This window comes from Myxine glutinosa, chromosome 3, assembly GCF_964187855.1.
Source record: "Myxine glutinosa chromosome 3, kmMyxGlut1.1, whole genome shotgun sequence".
Classification (NCBI taxonomy): Eukaryota; Metazoa; Chordata; class Myxini; order Myxiniformes; family Myxinidae; genus Myxine; species Myxine glutinosa.
In genome coordinates this window covers 17,344,176-17,366,785 of record NC_136263.1, presented here as the reverse complement: position 1 = coordinate 17,366,785, position 22,610 = coordinate 17,344,176, and the positions used below count along the sequence as shown (strand labels likewise).

Genomic DNA, 22,610 nt, shown 5'->3' with positions numbered 1-22,610 from the left:
CCCACCACCTCCAGCTTGGACTCTTGGCACTATACAATCTTCGTTGTAGGCTTCATGCACTTGTCTGCGCACTCGGACATGGCCATCTTGACGATAGACCAGAAATCAAGACTCATCACTGAAGATCACGTGATTCCAGCGTCCTGGCTGCCATTGACGGTGCTCTCTGGCCCACTGCAATCGGCGCTGGCGGTGTTGTCTTGTCAGGCGTGGCTTTCTCAGGGGATGCCCGGCACGAAAGCCTGCTTGAACCAGTCGTTGGTTGACTAGCCTTCTGGATACAGGCACATTTGTCAGTTGCTGCCACTCAGCCCTAAGCCGATTAGCTGACTTGGTATGGCCATTGCGGACTAACCGGTGCAGCTGGAAATCATCCCTCCTTGTGGTTCGGCGGGGACGTTCTGGCCTCTATATTGCAGTAGGGACAACCCTCTGGGCATTTCGTTTCTGGATCTTTGACACCTGACCTTGAGTGATGCCATACTGCCGAGCAATAGCACGCTGTTTCATGCCGGAATTTCGTAAAGCCACCACTCCATGACAAACAGCATTGTCGAGTTGACGGACCATCTCCAGAGGAAGTGGCAATAACTTTTGTAGACGTGCAGCAGTTGTTTTCCTCTAATACAGAACGCAACAACCCTTATATACCCGATTGTGAAGCCAATCGTCAAATGTACCTGTCCGTACATTTTGTCACGCCACCTGTGATATAATCCTGTTATTGACTTCTTGCTGCGACAGACAATCAGTGACATGGTTCTTTTAACAAAGAAATCACCGAAGCGTAAAAGAAACTCACCAGATTGATATACCGAGTTCAGAAAGTAAACCCAAGTCAAGAAAGAAAGAAAATATTCCATATTAAATGCCAAGTCTGTGTGTATATATATATTGTTACGGATCTCTACGTCGGCCTTTTTCCCCTTAAGAAGGGGGGGGATTAATCCCCTTGTGTATGACTGACCGACGTGAGTCCTGAAGTTGCCCAAGCTCCCTCCGGAGAGGCAGGTGAGCAACCCCGTTCGCGACCGTGGACAAGATGTTAATTGCCGAGCGGATTAGCAGCCGCCGCACGAACCATTAGCAAGTAACTGACCCGATTCTTAAACGTTGGCCAAATCGTGCCACAGGTATCCAATGGGGAAATCACTAAAGCGAAACGGATCTAAAGCAAAGAAAGGCAAGGTAGGAAGAACAAATATAATTTATTACTAACTATTTACACAATTAAAGGAACCAAGGAGAAGGAAAAACGAAAATAATTTACAGAAGGATGGAAGGACCAGAAGACACAGTACAATTTCTAGCTCATACAGACTTACTTATACCCCAGGGACAAGACACACAAAACAAACTCACGTACACAAAAGGATGGAATTGTCAGGTTCACTATGTTAACAAATATAATTTCGTTCAAAATTTTGGTAGATTAGCAAAACTATACATTTTTGGAATATTCCGAGCATGAGGAATCCAAAAATTAATGTTTACATTTGCATAGACACCTTTGCGAAAATGACACTCAGGACAGTGATGAATATAGTCAGGTTCACTATGTTAACAAATATAATTTCTTTCGAAATTTTGGGATTAGCAAACCTGTACATTTTTGGAATCTTCAGAGCATGGAGAATCTGAAAATCAATGTTGGCATTTGCACAGACACCTGCATGGCCGCCATTTTGGATTTTGAAAATGGCCGCCATAAAATACATATTTTGCGTGATCTCGGCTTCTAGTCAACCTAGAGACTTAATTAAATATGCAAATCCTATGTTTTCTGGGTCAAGGAATCCAATAAAGGCCTCAAAATAGTGCTCAGGATTATAGAAAAGCAACAAACAAAGGTAATTGAAAACCATTGTCTTTATATTTGTGATAACTGTATTACATAATACATGACATTGCAAGTCCTTTGAAGTTATAGGTTGTTATAGGAAGTTATAGGTAGTATCAGATTGAACTATAAGTCCTATACACAGGATCTACGAGGTCGATACCGTTCAGGAATATGCTTTTACAGATCTTCATCACTGTCCTGAGTGTCATTTTCGCAAAGGTGTCTACGCAAATGTAAACATTAATTTTTGGATTCCTCATGCTCTGAATATTCCAAAAATGTATAGTTTTGCTAATCTACCAAAATTTTGAACGAAAAAACATAGTGAACCTGACTAGAATGGCAGGAATGGGTGTAGGGATGAGGAGGTTCAGGTTCGTGCAAACAGCAGGGCTGGAGGTGACAGCTCCGACTCCTCACACTCTGGTTCACAGAACGGGCGACAGGGAGATCCGAAGACCGCGGCACGTCGATGTTCGCGTGCACGTGCTGGTTGGTATCGTGAGCAGGGCGTGCCGATTCTCATTCGCTTTCCTCTCCACGTGTCTCACTCTCTCCTCCTCAACTGAGCTCAACCTCACTGCTCCTCCTCCACTGAACTGAACAACTCCACTCAACTTTCTCCCGGTGGACTGCCAACTCTCTGACGCATCTCTCTCCCTCAATCATCTCTGTGGGGGCGTCGCGTGACGGGTTATATAGGCCACACCCTCGAATCTTCGCGAACCTCCCCGATCGTTCTTTCTCCGCCCTCTCAAGCCAAACCCTTCGTGCTTGATTGGTCGGCAAGGGCTGGCTCACTCCTCCCTCCGATGACGAGGGCGGAGACATGCCTTTCTTCTCCGAACCGACCGCGTGTTCAATGGAGGGCGAATGCAGTTGGCAATCAAGGCTTTGGGAATGGAGGCTTTGGGAATGAAAGGGAATCTATCTTATTTCAATTTGGTGCAATGCAGAGTCAATTAATGGGAGACACAGCCTTAAACTAATACAGATAATAAGGAAATAACTATTTAGAAGGGTATATGGTGGCCTGCGTGTATGTATATGGACTAACTAAGAGGACGACCTTTGATCTTTACACACAACGGAGATATTTACAAGGAATCATTACACTACTTAGAGGGTGATATTTACACAAAAAAAACACAGGATTCTCAAATCCGTAACTATATATATATATATATATTTATTTATATATATATATATATATATATATATATATATATATATATATATATATATATATATATATATATATATATATATATCCAAATATATGTGCAGTTCTCCAGCTTTCAATGAGCGCAAGTAATGACGTCACTGCAATGTACATACGCTCTGCCTGTCAAGCTCTCAAGAGAACCCGAGCTGACAGAGCAGAATTTTGATCTTAGTTCAAATACTGTCATAAGTGTATGTAAAACTCAGTTACCGACCTGGTTTCGCCCTTTTGGGGCTCGTCAGGGCAACGCAGTGAGTACTGCATACACTTATGACTCTGAAAACCTTTCGGTTATATACCAGTCACTATGCGATTTCATACCATCAGTGGTGAACCGCCATTCAGGTATCCCATCTAGCAATGCTGTACCTTAATGGGAGCGATAAGTGCCATCTGCCACATGGCACATTACCTCTGGTATCCACTCATTATATGGAATCCCCTGGATGCAGCCGGGAGCAAACCAATCCAAATATATGTACATGGCAGTGACGTCATTACTTGCGCTCATTGAAAGCTGGAGAACTGCACATATATTTGGATTGGTTTGCTCCCGGCTGCATCCAGGGGATTCCATATAATGAGTGGATACCAGAGGTAATGTGCCATGTGGCAGATGGCACTTATCGCTCCCATTAAGGTACAGCATTGCTGGATGGGATACCTTAATGGCGGTTCACCACTGATGGTATGAAATCGCAGTGACTGATATATATATATACAGTGGTACCTCGGCTTACGAGTGCCCCAACGTACGAGTTTTTCGGGATACGAGCCGTCGCTCGGGCGGTTTGTTGCTTTGGGATACGAGCCGAGATCCGATGTACGAGCTCAAAAAATTTATTTTTTTGAATTTTCCGGTTGTGGCTTCCGGTTCCGGTCACGTGGTTATCTTGCCGTGAAAGCATCTCTGCTTGGATATAAAACACGCAATCGTCGAAATACATGAGCGAGGAATCTCCTTGCTCCAGCCGGTGACGTCATCGGCGGGGATCCCCGCCTCCAGAGTGGCTGGTCACGTGACCGCCAAAGCGTGTCGCGCGTGCGGGTATAATGAGCTACACCTGTGGATCACGTGACCACGGAAGCACGCCTCGCTTGAGAGGCATGGCTTTCGGTTTGCGTTTTGCTTTATAAGGCGCGATAAATGGGCTTTTGAGTGTTAGCGGTTCATGGCGTTGACGGTTCATGACGGTTCATGACGGTTCATGGCGTTGACGGTCAAAAACCCATTACATCAATTTTACCAGGCACTGTACAGTAAGTACAGTGGACACCAAATGCACGGTGGAAGGCTAGAAGTAGAAGATCGTCCAAGACAAGTGAGAATAAGCCATACTTTGGAGATGACGTCATTCGCTGGTCCGATAACCAAAGATGTGGTATAAAAAACCAGGTGAGCTAACAATGCAGCAATGAAGGAATTCGGCCAAGGCACCGGCACACAACGACCTACCTACATCGAAAGACTCAATGCCAATGGTGACAGAAGCCAAGACGGCCGGCTTAAACACCGCCGAAAGACCACGGTGTACCAACTTACGATGCAGAACATCTTGCACTTAATATGATGACAACAGGTGCCATCCTCTGACGTACCATTACAGGTACAGGTACAGTACACGTGAGCACAGAGCAAAAGTTCACTGAAACCGAGATTAAGAAAAAAGAAAAAACACCTCGTGGTCCGTGCTCGATATCCGAGTTTCAATCTTTTCAAACACATGATGCTCTCGGTCACGGTATCTCCTGCGAGCTGCTTCTCCTTCAACCACACAAACAACAACTTCTCCATATCTTCATGGATAGAGGTCCGGAGCTTTGAAATAATCGTAACGCCCTTGGCTGGCGTTATAGCCTTTATGGACTCCTTCTGCTTCAAAATCGTACATATCGTAGAAGGAGTACGATCGTACTGCCTCGCCAAGTCGACAACACGCACATCTCACCTGGCATGCTCTTCTCCTCTGCTTAATAAAACCAGTTTATTTCTTTACATTCTCTTGTATTATGTACAGTATATACGAGGTCGTGCTTGTTTATACATTATTTGTTATTTATAAAGTACATTTTTGTTATTTAAAAGCACCTAACAAAAAAAATTGGTGTTTTTTTTTTGAGGCTGGAACGGATTAATAGCATTTCAATGCATTTGAATGGGAAAATTTGCTTTGACTTACGAGCGATTTGGCTTACGAGCTCCGTCACGGAACGGATTAAACTCGTAAGCCGAGGTACCACTGTATATATATATATATATAAAAACAGAAATCGGGCACTACTTCTGACTCACCCTGTGTGTGTATGTATATATATATATTTGTATATATATATATGTATATATATATATATATATATATATATATATATGTATATATATATGTATGTATATATATATGTATGTATATATATATGTATATATATATATATGTATATATATATGTATGTATATATATATGTATATATATATGTATGTATATATATATGTATATATATATATATGTATATATATATGTATATATATATATATGTATATATATATATATATATGTATATATATATATATGTATATATATATATATATATATATGTATGTATATATATATATATATATATATATATATATATATATATATATATATATATATATATATATATATATATTGGGGTGGTGCTCAAAATAATTTTTTAAAAATATTTACTGGGACATGGCTTTATGTTGTTCCTTTTGTTCCAAAATGAAAAGACACCAAATATGAAAGCAATCTGATTTTATTTAGGGGTGCCACATCAGCCTTCAAACTAAAGGTGTCTACAAAACTTTTCTATATATGGATCGAAAGCAAAACCAGAAGTTTGTTTTATGAAAATCCACCCTCCACTCACTTTCTATGTATTCTAGCAAACACAAGTTACAATAGCTGCACAAATAGCACTATATTGCTATGAAAACTCAAATTCAATGATAATCCAAATGTTCAGTTCATAAAATGAAGAGACACCATATCACATAATATTAAAAAACCCAAATATAATGAGAAATGTAACTCCTATTTCTGGGCCTGTTTCACCACTGTTGCCTTCTTGGCATCGGGGTACATCTTCCTGTGAGCAGCAACAACTTGGAGCAGAGCTTGCTTTTGCTCTTCATCCTTTGTAAGGAGCTTATTGTAGTCTTGTATCAATGCGACACCCCTTTCTGCCCTGTCGTTCACCACGACTAAGCCACTGGCGGCTTTCTTTGCTTCCTGAAAGCTGGTTTCTTGCTCCCATGAACCAGGATCCTTATCCATCCAATCAGTTGGGGTCCCTAGGATGCTGAAGAAATGCTTGGTGTGTTTTGTTATGAGGCCAGCGATTGACAGGGCGGTTCCTCGTTTGATAGCTGGTCTCTTTGGGGAGGGGTTTTCACCGTCATTTTTCAATGCTTCAATCATATTGATCTTGCTTTCTTTGTCAATTCTGGTGTCAAAGAATGCAAATGCCACTAGTACTGGGCTCATGTACCACGTGTGGCGGCCAAGTGCCTTCAAAGCTGCCTGAGCCATCTTCTGATTGATTTGTTCAAACTTTTCCAACTTCTTGAAGAGGTTAATGTCATTCAGGGGAGCCTCAATAGCTTGTGGAGCCCGAAACCAAGCCTGTACATACACAAGGCAGACAAAAATGTTGAAGGCTCGGAGTTCTCTCGCCTCTCGAAGTGTCAAGTGGAACTCTGACCGAAACATGAACACCTGTAGTGAATATAGTGCTTTTGCCATCCATCTGGCTCTGTGCATTGCTCCTGGAGCCATGATCTGGATTCCACGAGGTGGGATTCCTCCCATGTATACACAAAGAATAAAGTTAAGCACCCCTACACAACGAATTAAGGTAAGCACCCCCTAATATATATTCTTTGTGTATATGTATACATTGGCATATATTCTAAGGTATGTGAGATCAAATAATGATTGGTATGACATTAGCAATTATCCATTGATGAAATTGAGTGATCAAAGTGAAAAAAAGTGATTGGTTGAGTCAGTGATCCGATCACGTGGGTCCTACACACGTTATTGACGCAAAGATCGCTAGAGGTCTTCTCAGAACAATGACTGTACATTAGAAAACATAAACGTCATCCACACTGTCCGTGATGGACCTATAGCTCCATACTTAAATTGAGGTGAAAATATGCCTAAAATTCCCAAAAAATTTCACCTTAAATTATTCAGAATAAAATATTGAAAACGGCATGATTGTTATGTTTTTATGTGACCATAATATCACTTCTCCAGAAAATATAGCAATATCATGGGTATATTACACTGTTTTGACGACAACAAACTTGTAATGTGCGAGGTTGTAAAAAAACGGGGGGGGTGCTTAACTTAATTCTTTGTGTATAGATGACAGTCAGTTCTAGGAGTTCACGATAATCATCTCGTGGCTGCTGATCTTTCAAACACACAAGAGCAAATTCCAGAGCTTCATCCATCATGTCATTGTTCTGTGCAAACTCAGCTGCCGTATCAGGATCTGTGAATCCATTTTTTGGTTGGTGATGGGCAATGGACGGCCACTCCGCCTGAAACCGCTTAAAAAGCTGGATGTCAGGGCCTGATGAAGGACCGAAAAGAGTGGTGAAAACATCTCCCAGAATGATTTCGTGCGCATGATGGCGGCAAGCCAAATGAAGTAGTTCAGTCTGTAGCTTCTTTTCAATGAGGACAGCAGCCCCTCCATGAACACCTGAATTGCTGGCCGTTGTGTCAAAAGACAAAGCCTTCACCTTGCCCACAAGGTTCCAGCTCTTCAGTGTGTCCACTACAGCGGTTGCCATAGCTTCTCCTCCCCCGTCAGGTAACTTGGGAACATTCAACAGCTGCTCCATTCCATGGTACTGGTTGGACACAAGGATTGGAAGACGATCCACCTTCACATGCACAAAATCTCCAGTGACATCGGGAAGAAGCTTTCCATCCCAATGGACCACTAAAGGACCCTGCACATTATGATGAAATGCTTCTTTTATTTCGTCCATGGTTTTGCATCGATGCATCATGCGATTCCGCCGCACTGTCCATCGGTTCAGTGCCAGCTCTGCAGGATCCCATCCTACTGCTCTACAAATGGATGCCAAGTTGTGGACAGCCATTCGGTCACTTGTTTTCGTACGATCCAAAGAAGCTGCGACTTCAGGAGTGACAATGTTGATAGGCCTTCTTTTCTTGGGACGAGATATCCCACCATCAGATGATGAAGAACCAGCCTGTGCCGTGGTCTCAGAGTCAGAGTCTGAGTCTGTGACTTCCATAGCAGTAGCACCCTTCATGACCATTTCCTGTCTCTTATTTTCCTTCTCTGCCTTAGTCTTCTCCTTTTCTTCCCTTTCTTTCTTTCGCTTCGTTTTTGCTTCCAACACAGTGTCTACAGATCCCATTGAAGCCTTCCTCTCTGAGAATTGATCGTGAAGAAACTTCCTGTCCTCGGGGTTGGTGATTATGGCCTCAGAATCTGCATGCCTAAGATCAAACGTCTTCTCCAAGGAGGCCTTGAAGGATGCTTCCTTTTTCTCTTGGGTCGCACCACCCCGCTTTGCACCTTTTTGGAGGCTCCTCCATTCTTCATATAGCCTCTCCAAACGATGGATGCAGTGCTGCTTCGTCGTTGTAGGTAGGTGAGCTTTTTCCCAGAACTTCACAACCTCTTCAATGGTGAGGGTTGCACTCTCCCGGGCAGTGCGATTCTCCTTCTTCAGGTGATGGAAAAACAGGACAAGAGATTGATGCACAGTCGGGAGCTTGGCACCTTTGATGGCATCTCCAGAAGTGGACCCAATGAGATACACATTATCCTGAGCCCGAGTTTGCAATGAAACACTGGTACTAGCACATGCCATATCTGCAAAATAAGCAAGAATGTGGGTAAAATCCTGTTAATTCTTACTCCACAGGGTCACTCTCTACAAAAGAGCCACAGTCAATAAGTTAGGCCTACATATTACACACTAAAAAAGCGTACCCCTGACCCCGGGAACCTGTACAAAACATGCATGAAAATTGCCCAGAAAATTGCCCACAGCCTTAGAAAACCAGCCCTATATAAGTCAATACCTCCAACGATACAGGCGCGCATTCGTGCCGCGTGACGTGGTGACGTCATCGCGCTTTCACCTTAAAAGACTTATTTGATATAAGTTAATATCTTGATATAAGCCTTAGAAAACCAACCCTATAGAAGTCAAATGGTCCAATAAAGGGTGATGGGAGGGTGATGGGAGGGTGATGGCAGGGTGATGGCAGGGTGATGGGGGAGGGTGATGGGGCCTCCCTATAGAAGTCAGATAGTGATCATAGGAAGTCTCAAAACTGTATGTATAATATATTGTATATAACTATATATATAATGTATAATGTGTATTTATGTATATTTATTATTTAATGTATATTTACTATATATTTAATTTTAATATTATATTTAATGTACATATATAATTATGTATTTATTTTGTGTATATACAGCCCAAAAAATGGGAATTCCTATTTTTGCATGGGGGAAAATTCATCACTGATGTGGCACCCCTAAATATTATTGGATTCCATTCAAATTTGGTGTGGTTTCCTTTGACACCAAAAGGAACAAAAATAGACCATGTCCCGGAGAAAATCTGCATTTTGATTTTTTGAAGCCCACCCTAATATATATATAAATATATATAGGAAGTACCACCACGAGGTGTGGGAAGGAAATACATGCTAATGCTGTTTGTCTTTGTGTCCCACCCTATAAAACGGAAACACTCCTCGGAGAAAAAAGAATTATTAAGTAAATGTTGCTTAAAATTAAACTGCACCTCTGGGAAAATTATAATACTGCCTCAATTTGGCAAACAGTAAAGTGGAAGTAATACCGTACATTGGACAGTGGAATGGCGGTTGGACCACGTGACTCGACATTCTGCCTCATTCACAATAGTCGCTGGGAGGTTTGGTTGGCAGATGGTGTGGGGGTCTGGCATCATGGGGTGATGGTCTGGGGAGGGGGGTTGATGGTCTAAGTCTAAGAGGTGTGTGAAGGACTGGGAGGGGTGGGGGGGAGGGTGGGTGTGTGGAGTGTTTGAGGGGGGTTCCCCACTCCCCAGGTCGGGAAATTTTGTATTTCAATATGAACCGAGGATCGGTACTTTCATTTTGTAAAATGAACTAAGGTTCCGATATGAACAGAGGAAGGATGTACTGCGATATCTTTGCTGTTAATAAATGTGATTTTTTTTCAGCTCTTTCAATCAGGGCAAGAATAAAAGCATTTTTTTTTTTTTTCATCGTGGTATTTTACCACGTGCTTCCAGTTAGTTATTATTATTATTAGTAGGAGTAGGAGTAGTAGTAGTAGTAGTAGTAGTAGTCATATTATTAACCTGAGTTGGCCCACAAGTGAGTGCTTTGTCGTGTATTTGTGATTACTCAAAGTAATCTACCATCAAACAGTATTTACATCCTGCTAAGCAGAGGGCGAATAAAGTGTGTACGTTCATCCCATGCGGACGGTGGTATGTTAATATTACTGGCTCTAGTGCCCATCTATGCCGGGCAGTGAAAGCAGGAAGTCCCCATAAATACCGTAAATATTCTTTCAGCTCGTAATCATATCCTGTGTGAAGGTTGCATTATTTATTTAGTTTCAAATGAAATTATTTTTTGCGCACATATCTTTACAATTTAATTCTACCTTAATAGTGCAGCGGCATAGCAAAAATTTAAGAAGAATTGTGCATTTTGTGATGGAAGCACCAAATTTGGCACAATGATAGAATGTTATATTTAGAACATTTTCAGATATGGAACCACTTTGAAATTCACCCAAGGTCGCCGCCATATTGGATTTCAAAATGGCGGCTTTAAAAATCTGTAACCCTTAGGGGGGGTGGCGGAAACAAATCCTACAGGCACAATTATTGCCCCATTCACCCTATATCTTTTCTAACATCAGTAGACACATTACAGCGGCGATTCTGAGCTCAAGGGAACATCTGGGGGTCTGGGGAGTGAAAAATTTGAAAATTTCGGCCAAAAATACCCCTAAAAGAGGTCATTTGGTGTCAAATTTCAGGGGGGGTCGTGTATTGTCCTGTAGATAAAACATGCTGGTCCGTTGATTAACCCCTAATTAAACGACTTTTTTGTTTGTTTGCTCCATCCAGGTTTCAATCATGTCGAAGCAGTTCAAGTTAGTTCATGTTACCAAGCATGTAACTTCAACGCCAAAGACGCCACTGGACTGGGAACTCTGGGTTCTGTGTCAAGTTGATATAGGAGAGTCCCTACAGTGTCCTGCTGTCACGAAAAGAACTGATGCAGGTGCTGGATACAAGACACTTGAAGACAATCTATCAGCATTCAATAAACTAGGCAAGCTGCCACAAGACGTGGACTTGCAACGACTGGATGAAGGCCAAGGGATAGCTGCCACTCTAGCTGCCCACCAAGCCAAGTGGCACAAGTCATGCAGGGTGAAATATAACACTACCAAGCTACAGCGGGTACAGAAGAGAAGTCATTCAGAGGGAAGCCCTATCCCCAGTACAATCACAGATAAGTACAAGCTTACTAGGTCTCAGGAAGCTTGTGTTGATAGCATATGCGACAATTTGTGCTTCTTCTGCCAGCAAGAGCTTGGTTTGGAGTTTCATCAAGCAGCGACATTGGAACTAGATAAACACGTTCGCAAGGCTGCAGAGTTTCTTCAGGATACCACTTTGTTAGCCCAACTGAGTGCTGGGGACATGGTCGCAAGAGAGGCCAAGTACCATAAGAAATGTTTGACATCCCTATACAACCGCGTGAGGGCAGCAAAAAAGCTTGCTGAGCAAAGCCAGAGCACGGTAGATGTCATTTCAGCAATAGTCCTTGCTGAACTGGTAACGTACATAGAGGAAACTGCTAAAGAAGAAGACACTGCTCCTGTATTCAAAATGGCAGACCTCACCAAGCTCTACACAATGAGAATGGAACAGTTCGGAGTTGTGCTGGAAACACGAGTCCATACAACCAGACTCAAGGAGCGTATCCTGGCACACTTCCCTGATCTGCAGGAGCACAGGCAGGGAAGAGATGTCCTGCTGGTGTTTCAGGAAGACATTGGCAGTGCATTAGCCAAGGCATGTCAACATGATATTGACAGTGATGTTGTGCACCTGGCACGAGCTGCAGGGATTATAAGGAAGGATATGTTCCAGTCATCTCAGCCTTTCAATGGGTCCTTCTCAAACAAATGTCAAGAAGAGTCTGTGCCACAACTGCTGCTGACAATGGTCTCCATGATTTTAGAGGGCGCAGGCATCAAAGATCAGGCATGTCAGTCATCGGCATCGGCGTCTGTGACAACAGCTCAACTTCTCAAATACAACAGTGTGAAGCATGAGAGGAGAGGTGCAGGCACAGACGTACGACACAGCATTAGTCAAGAGACTCCTTTGCCAATATATCTTGGCTTGATGCTTCATGCCCATACGAGAAAGAGGGAACTGGTTGACACATTATCTGGACTAGGGATCAGCATTGCCTATGATAGAGTGCTACGGATCTCTGCAGAGCTGGGGAACGGGGTCTGTCAGCGCTTTCGGGCGGAGAAGGTGGTCTGTCCCCCAAAGCTCCGCGGTGGAGTGTTCACCACATCAGCTGTGGATAATATAGACCACAATCCCAGTTCCACGACAGCACACGACTCCTTCCACGGAACTGGTATTTCATTGATACAACATCCAGACTATGACAATCAAGGCACAGACCGAGGTATTGTCATCATCGGGGGTGTCTCAAATGTCAAGACTGTGGAGGACCTTCCACGGTATTACACAGATGTACAACCAGTTAGTTCACTTGCCAAAAGCCACCCTGTACCAGCTGGAACCCAGGCGTCGCTGCAGAGGAATCCTGCACAAGTTGAACTGGATAAAGAGAAGAGGTGGCTCCAGACTGTGAAGGATGCATGTGACAGTGGTGACACACAGAATCCAGGAAACATTTCTTGGGCTGCACATCACGCAGAGAACCAATCGGCCAAGGATACTAGTATCACAGTCACACCCACTGCCTTGCTTCCCCTCTTCCATGACCAAGCCCACTCAGTGGCAATGATCCGCCATGCCATGGATGTCGTGAAAGCAGCGATCAATGAGCTAAACCCTGGACAGATACCCGTCGTCACACTGGACCAACCACTTTATGCGATCGCCAAGCAGGTGCAATGGAACTGGCCAGACACACATGGTGAAGATCTCTTTGTGGTCATGCTGGGTGGTCTACACACAGAGATGGCAGCTTTGAAGACAGCAGGAGACTGGCTGCAAGACAGCGGTTGGACACAGGCATTGGTTCAGGCAGAGATAGCAACAGCTGGCACAGCAGACTCCTTCTTGCGTGCAGCTCACGTCAGCCGTACAAGACGCGCCCACCAAGTAACTGTTGCTGCAAGTAACTGTCTTGAAATCCAATATGGCGTCAGTAAATCAACTTCTAAGTAGAACCATTAAATTCCTTGACCTCAAGTTTGTACATCCAGACACTAAAATCAAGGCTGTAGCTGGTATAGAACCAGAAATATTTGTAATTAAAGATTTTTAAGCCGCCATTTTGAAATCCAATATGGCGGCCACATTGGGGTGAATTCCAAAGTGGTTCCATATCTGAAAATGTTCTCCATATAATATTCTATCATTCTGCCAAATTTGGTGCTTCCATCACAAAATGCACAATTGGTTTGCTATGCCGCTGCACTATAAGTTTCTCAAAAACAGGTACTTACTCATTTTAATTTATTAAAAATACAATCCCTGTAGTTTTGGTTACATACACACATACACACATACATATACATTCGTACGTACTGTTGCAGTTTTTCCGGTTTAGTCACGGGTGGCCCCTTTATCCCTGAAGCTGGCTGCAGATAACTCGGTGGCATGACAGGTTGCTAAGCAACCATGGACACCAGCTGAGGTGACGATCTGGAAAGGGCCACACGCAAAATCTCTTGTTACCTTCACAGCGATTTTGTTATCCCATATGTGGTGCTGTGCTCTAGACGCCCCACCCTTAACTATTAATTAGGTACGGCTGAGCATTACCCTAAGTGGGACGTCGGCTAATCTAGCATAGCGAATGAATGGACATCCACTTATGACAAGCTATGTGTAACCAATGGAGGAAACAGACGATCGAGCAGGTTTGGAAAGATTATAACGATTCAACAAAGGCACGTATTTACAAGCAAGTATTCACAAAAGAAAATCGTAACCCCGAGCACGTAAGGAGCCCCTTATAAATTTTGCCTTCATACGAAAACGCAATACGGACACCTCATTCAAATGGGCGATGAGATGTATGTGCGTGTGTTTGTGTGTGCAGTCCAGATAAATCACATATGGTCCCAAGATGCAAGTTATAAACCATCCATATAGAGTCTACGTACTGTTGTGTGAGTCACCAGGTGAACACAAATGGCCAATAGTGAGCTTTAACTCTAAGGTGATGCCCAAATGCGGATTTTACTATATATGTGCGGGAGGAAGAAAGAAGAAGAGGACGCTGAAGAGCTTACCTGTGGTCCCGCCGCAGTCCTCAAACCTGCAGAAAATAAACTCCCACGAATCGGATTTAAACTGTACATAAATAAACAGATTTATTTTATGGAATGCCGGTAACAAGAAAAACGCGACGGAAAAACTAAATTCCCTACATGGAGCGCTCCCTCACCAGACTTATAAACACAGACGAAGGGAAATATGAAAATAAAATAAAAACGTGTGGTTTAACTGTGCACTTATCTCTGATCAGCTCGTGGGGTCACGTCAGGAATCGTCAAGGCCCCGTGTGCACAGTCCGGACCCGGTGGTGTTCTTCGTGGGAAGAAGGCTGCAGTCAGCTCTCTCGCGCCCTGCTAGGCCTCGCCGGGCGTCTCACTTCGGCCTTGTCACCCTGCAGCGGCAAGCCGCGCCCGTCCACACGTCGTCTGCTCGGAGAACCGCAGTTCCCGGGCTGTGGGCTCTTCCCGTTGCCTTTGCACGTCTCCCGGTGGCGTCTTCGACACGGTGGTCCAAGCACAAGAGCGTGAGGGAGAAGAACAAGGGACAAGAGCGACAAAGGAGCAAGAGAGAGGAAGGCAAGGAGCGGAGGGCAAGAAATAAAATGTCAGTCCGAGAGTTCTTTTAACGTCGGGTCGTGACGTCATCAGCGCTTCTTCACCAATCAGCCCACAGGCCACCACTGCCTGCCCAGCTCTCCACCAGTCAGCGCGCCGCTTCTTGCTCGCCCGTCTTTCACCCCGCTCGACCAATCGATGAGTGCCTTCTTGCTTCACCCTGGCCAATCAGCGAGTCCCTTCTTCCAAGTTTCTTTCTCTCTCCTGTTAAACATACGACTTTTTTTTAAATGGTAGCGGCTGTTTAAAAAGATAACCATACATTGGACACAATTGACTGAATAGATTGTCGTTATAATAATTTTTACTTCCTGTAATTTTTACTTCCTGTAATTTTTAGTTCCTGTAATTTTTACTTCCTGTATATGTGCCTCACAAAATGCCACGATAAGCTCTTTATACACCTTAACACAGAGTTTGTCTAATGTGGAAACCCCTTTGGGGAGGTGGTCAAATGAACTCCCGACAACCTCCGTCATGTGATCCTTGGTCCTCCTGGCAAGTTTGATTGATATTGGACAAGTAACGACTGAATGTGTTGTGTTCAGATAGACACCAAATTGTGTACCTGTATTTTAGTGTAATGGACAAGTGTTTATTTATTTGGCTGTCACATTGAACAGTCATTATAGGTAATGTACAAGAGGAGGGTGGAAACTAAAATTAAATCGAGCAAGCTAAGAACCCCAATGGACAGAGCATTTTCATCAGGTGCAGCATAATCGGCTGTCTTTGATCCAGGAATAGACAGATAGATGTTGAAAAAAAACCAAAAAAAAAAACCTGTATTTGTACGTACTGCAATCTAACGTCTTTCGTTTTTTTTGTGGAATATTTTGACGCGTCTAATACTTCATTGTCCATGATGAATCCGTTTAGGATATGGGAATGTGGCGAACAAAGTGAATGAACGAAGAATGTTCGTTTTTGGTTAGACATGTGAGCTGGTCGTCCATATGCCTATCCTTCATGTTGCAGGCCTGCACTGCAGAAACACCAACTGTCACAGTCCATGTTTACACTGCCCACTGGCAAGTCTGGCAGCGGGCTTCCTTTCCTCAAAGGCCGCGCTGGGAGCGCCGGCGGTGAGTCTGACTCAGACTCAATTGGAAGCAGCAGCACATTGAGCCTCAACGAGAGCACTTCTGGAACCCCATGTATGTTTCTTCTTCCTCACTCTAAACCCTGGCTGTAGTTTCCTCTCATTGCGTGCTCTGTTGTTTTCGCTCACACAGCAGATTGTTGGTGTCGCTCAGTTTGCGAAAACCTTGACCTTGATGTGAAAACAATTTCTATTCCATAGGATTTATTAGTATGGACTCTTTGTTCTGATTAAAAAACAAACAAAAAAAAAAAACCTTTAGAGGCCATTTTTCCCCGCAAAGCGGAGGTTGGCCTTTTTCGGGAACCGTGGTTGTTGTTTTTTGGTCCCCTTTTTGAAGCAATGTTTTACGGCCGGATGCCCTTCCTGACGCCAACCCTTTTTGCCGCCTTTAACGACAAACAGGGAATTACCAGTGAACTGGTACTCAATTAGCCGACCTCAGAAGGATGACAGGCTGAGTCAACCCCCCTGGCGTTAATTCAGCAATCGACCGGGATTCGAACCCAGGATCCTAGGTATCCTAAGCCGGCACCCTAGCCACTAGCCCAACACCAGGGATTTTGTTCTGATAGTTTTATCAAATTCCAATCTGAAGCAAACACTGCTGACTATGACATTCCTTGTTCATTATTGAAGGACAATTCTCAGCATCCGTCATCCCTAGCAGTGGGAATGGTTAGCATAGTGGTATACATTGCGTGTGATGCTTTACTGTCACATGTGATCACTCTGTCATTATGTCAAACAAACTCGGACTATTTGATGTGGTGGATTGCAACAGCAGTGAAGTTTTGGATTGTCATTCGTGATTAGAGATTTTGCCGTGTGTTGGAATGTTGTGTTGGAAACTAAGGAATGTTGTAATGTCGGTGTTTTGTTCTCTTCCAAAGAGACTTCCAAAGTTGTCCCTGTGAGGTCATTGCCACAGTTGCCTTTCCTCTCCCCCTACCTCCTCCATACATTTTGCCACACTTGAAGACACACTCATGCTGTGTTTTGTTTTTCTCTTCTTTTGTCATCTCGCTGCTGCAGCGAAAGGGAACTTGTCACCATCTCCTTCGCCACAACGGAAATTATTGGGTATATCTTCTGAGAATTTACGTAAAGGAAAGAAGCTGAAGGTGCCGTTCTTCAAAGTGAATGATAAGGACAAGGACAAGTACAAGTACAAGGAGGATGAGGAGGTGACATTGCCCCCAAATGAATCTCGCCCCAGTGCCTCTGTGAACCCCTTCTTGAAGGAAGGAAAAGCGAAATTGCAAGACACACCTGGGTGAGTGAGCTGTGATTGTAGATCTTGTGACACTGATCTATTTGCACACAAGTTGCCTTTATTTTGAACAGATTGTACCTGAAATTTGTGTAACTTACAGCCTGGATTCCTGGTAGACCTTATAAAGTAAACGATAGTGTTTGAGGATTGTGGGAGGAATTCTAGTCTATGGGATAGCAGAGCAAGTCGACCACTAGTTTAAACATTGTTGCACCTTCCTTTGGCCACTGTTCTTGGGACTCCTACCATTTTGTTTTCTTTGAATGATGTGAGCTATTGTCGAGTTGCTTTGAAGGTGATACACTTCCTTTTGTAAAGTCTCTCCATTTTTACCCCACGCACATGAGGTGAAAAAGCAGGGTTAAGCAATTGTTTCTCTATCTGTCAGCCTGTCCACAAACATCAGTCTATCATTGAGGAACAACTTGATTTCAATTTCGTTTCATATTTTGAACATTAATCGGAAAACAAACCTGCAGTTTAGCAGTACTTCGGCTCTGAAATTGGCAAAATGTATGGAATCTAAATCCCGATCGAGCATGCGCAGATGAGTAAGGTTTGTTTTTGTTTTTTTTACGCGTAGCCCATAAGGCAAAGCTGTCTACAACAGTGTTTCTCTGTCCATATGTCCGTGTGTATGTATGTATGTATGTATCCCTCACAAACGTACACCAATCAGAGCTGAGGATGTGGTCACATGACAGGGGTGACATGATGTGATTATGTCCGTGATGCCATTACGGTGTACGTCGGCTGACTCCACACACCGCAATTTTGATTTATATGCTGTTCAGGCCGAACATATTGTCGTACCTGTCATGTATCAAAATCGCCATGCTCTACCCTCACGTTTTTCATTCAGTGTGAAACACAAACAAACCGATTGTTAAAATGATTATCAAATATCGAAAATGTAGGTGTTACGGCTTTTCTAACGACACAGTACGTATCGGCCCCTTAGGCTTCATGCCTTCAGGCCGCTTCGGACAAATTAGCCAAAGTTTCTTGATACATTCGTATAGTTTTCATAATAATAACAACGTTAATAATGAAAACTAGAACGCCACTCAGTAGAGTGCATACTCCTACCATGGGTGGCCGCTGCTGAGCCCTATCTTCCAATGGTAAAAAAAATCCTTCAAAAAAAATTCCTGGATCCGGAATAATATCCTGAGCTTCACCAAAAACTAATCAATTCTTCCTTATCCCAATGGCAATCATCCCACCAACTTTCATCCAAATCCGGTCAGAACTTTTCCAGATATCTTGCACACACACACACACACACACACACACACACACACACACACACACACACACACACACACACACACACACACACACACACACACACACACACACACACACACGATCGAATGCATTACTCCCTGGAGGGAGTATTAAAGGAGAAGTAAATATAAACGTAACACTGCGATCCCCTTGTCGTGACTGCAAAGTTACTGGATTGAAGCAGTGTATGGTTGGTTCATTGTTGACTCAAACATACTGTATAGAATAAACCAGTGCCTCAATGCAATCTCTTCGTTTCCATGGTGACAGACAGCTTAGAGACTGAGTACCGTAAATTTCGGACCATTGAGCGCATCGTTATATAAGCCGCATCCCCTAATTTTTGTTTAAAACTGGAATTTAAACACACACAAGCCGCACTGGTTTATAAGCCGCAACCATTTGCGGTTGCCTTTGTTGACTTTTTGCAGCGAGAAAGTTCGCCCCTCTGCTTTCTCCAACGTCTGATCATGGATTCATTCACTCCAAGTTCATAGGCAGCAGCTCGGTTTCCCTTTTCAATAGCCAGTTCGATCGCCTTCAATTTGAAAGCTGCATCGTAAGCATTGCGTCGTGTTTTCGGCATGATGGAAGTTGTCTGCGCAAGGGCGATTAACTGAATGTTTCGTGTGTGTAAAGGCCGTGTGTAAATTTGGAGGAAAAAAACCATAAACAGTTATCACTAGCACACTTTTACAGTGAGTTTTGAATTCACGAAGAGTCAAAACCAGTTTTGAAACTTAATGTGAATTTAAACATAGACTGGAGACTGACGACAACAACTTGATTTGGCTTGAATGCGTCATCAGGAAAACCCGCAACATCGGAAAATTCCATAAACAAGCCGCATCGTTATTTTAGCCGCAGAGGTCAAAGTTGAGGGAAAAAGTTGCGGCTAATAGTCCGAATTTTACGGTACTTCAAAATAATTGAATACTTCCCTTTTTTCTAACTGGTATCCCCACCCAGGGTCATATTATCCTCCGACTAAAATATCAAACAAGCTTGGCTAAGCCACTGTTAGACTTTTGGTCTTGTTTTTAGATATTTTTTTTTTTTACTCTTTGGCAATCAAACAAAATTGAAAATCAATCCAAACAGGAAACCTGCTGTTTTTAGGGAAGTCGTAAAAGACACAAGCAGGCACGATTAACGAATTAAAATGTGTTAAACACTGTGGTGTAAAAGGTGCTGCATCGGCAGTGGTAAACTTCTGAAATTTTTTTTTTCTTTTTACAACCGTGAGTTTTTATTTCAATTGAATTGTGTATGAAAACTGGTGAACACAAAATGCCTTGTCGGCATTTTCAAAAAAACTTCAGTTTAGCGGTATTTTTGTTACCCTCTTGTTGTTGCTCTTGAACTCTTGTTACCCTCATCAGAGGAGAGGGCATTGCATTTTGGTGATTTGTCTGCACAGAACATGAGTATGCTTTTCTTTGCAACCGTTGGTCCAATTGACATGAAATTTTCACCGTAGAATTTTAGGAGCGCCTCCTCCTGTATAATTTTTTTTTTAATGATTGACATCCAGGTCACGTGGTACGGTCGCCATCTTTGAAAAACCAAAAGGCTTTGCACCTTTATATCTCTGAAACCGCTCCATGGAAAAAAAAAGAAACATGGCGCATTGTCAAGTACTCCACATGTGGAACAACATATATTCATGTCATCATTGCCTTCATCATGACGTCATAAGTGGACAAGTAGAATGCTTGATCTGATATGTTCAAAATTTCTTGAGTGTGATCTACACAAAAATTGTATGGGACAATTAAATTGATAACGTCGTCGGTCACGTGGTTAGGCAGACATATTGGATTGAACATAAATCTACGTCGTCAATACACCACACAAACAAAGCAGCTAATAAATACACCACACTAACACATCCTGGCACGGATCTGCAATATCTGATTGCTCATTTTTTTGGAGGTAAAGTTGTCACAAACCAAGTGTCACAACACCTTTTAAGATATTGTTGTGGATCTCAGAACGTCGGCTCTCCCCTTATCAAGGGGGGGGGGGGGGGGTTAATCCCCTTGTCCTCTTATCTGGCCGACGTGACCCTGGAAGTTATAACGTCCTACCCGGCGCGGCGATAGGTAGGGTTTGTTAGGCCTAGGGATTCGCTACTACCTAAGTACTAACGCCGGCCGGAAACGAGGGAATAACTCCCGCCCGAATCACGGATATTGATGGAAATGCTGAGGGGATAGCGATCCGCGATCCACGATCAGAGCTGTTAACCAGTGACTAGACCCGATTGTAGCGGTTCCGAATCGTGCCACGCTTACCCAATTGAGAAAACACTAGGACAATCGAATTAAGAGGAAACCAGGAAGAACAGGGCAATTTATTACACTTTGTACAAGAAGAAAAAGAGGAAACGAAAGAATGTACAAGAAAGAAAGAGGAAGGAAAAGTACACAGGGCAGTCTTAACTAGTCTTGACTTATTCCCTGGACAAACGGGCCCGTCTCACACACAGACACTCACACGGGGATTGCAGATGGTAGGTTGATGGTCACCAGCGCGTCCAGGCTCCAGTCCGGCTCCGGTCCAGCAGACGAAACCTGGCAGGCAGCTCTTCGTGTAGCGTAACGCGAGCGGACAATTGTAATGACGGGGGAAGGCTGGTATACTGGCGTACGTAATATGCGCACTACTCGCGCCAAACGCCCCCTCTCCAATGTCCTGCACGCTGCAGTTCGTGGCAATGCGTGCCGCGCGCTCGCCCTTAGTACAGCGGGTTTCCACAGCGCGTCTCTTTGAAACACCAATACCAGCGAGCTCTCTTTGATCAAGCGCACAAGTCCTTATACTCGCGAGCCCTTCGTAATCACGACAGTCCTTATACTCGCGAGTCCTTCGTAATCACGACAGTCCTCTCCACAACGATAAGTCCTTTTACCAAGTGCCAATTGTGCAAGTCCTTATGAGGGCTTTGTGCGCTGGCTTTTATAAGTCAAGCCAGCGATTGCTCTGCAAGCCCCAACCACGCCCTGTCAGGCGATGTCACTCCAGCCCTCGTTGGCTGGTTATGGCTTACCGGCCCCGCCCTGACGGCTGGGTGACGTGGCCACACCTCCTCCCTGATGCTCCACCCCCCTTTTTCCGGGCTTCACCTCGTGGCTTATGGTGGTGTTGAGCGAGCTCAAGGGCAGCGAAGGCTGCGGCCAAGGAGCGTACCAAATTGGGAGGGGCCACAGGGCACAGACTGGGGAGCGCGCTTAATGACGTCGCTTGGAGGGAGGCTGCAAAATGAACGGAAGGGGACCTACTCTTATTTGATTGACGCAACGCAGATTCAACTATTGGAAAATGGCCTTATCTAACACGTACTAAGAAATAACTGATGTCCTATGGTGACCTACGTGTTGCTTGTGGCCTACCTATGGGGTGCTACCTTTAACCTTTAATGATGTGATATTTACAAGCAAGTGTGGGTTCTCAAAACCGCAACAATATTGATTTCTGACAGGATGATAGAGATGGCACACTTGCCTTTGAGCTGTCTGGTTTAAGCTTGATGGCCGACTATAAACTGTCAGATTGGTGCTTCACATGCTGGGTATTGCATCAAAGTGCACCGTCTGTCAGGTGGACATTAAGCTGTGGACGCATCTGTTGGCATTAGCTGACAAACGCCAAAGATCTTTCATGAAAAGTGGGCTAGGGCTCATCTGTAGCA

The 22,610-nt window shown here is 43.7% G+C and overlaps 1 protein-coding gene across 1 annotated transcript in view; it reads left to right on the top strand.

Annotated features, from left to right (window-relative positions):
- The window catches only part of LOC137418041 (uncharacterized), a 76,702-nt gene that overhangs the window by 42,635 nt on the left and 11,457 nt on the right, over positions 1-22,610 (top strand). The window contains exons 3-4 of the mRNA XM_068104020.2: positions 16,227-16,405; positions 17,386-17,626. Of these exons, the coding sequence (XP_067960121.2) occupies positions 16,227-16,405; positions 17,386-17,626 (420 nt within the window). The remainder of the gene's footprint in view (positions 1-16,226; positions 16,406-17,385; positions 17,627-22,610) is intronic.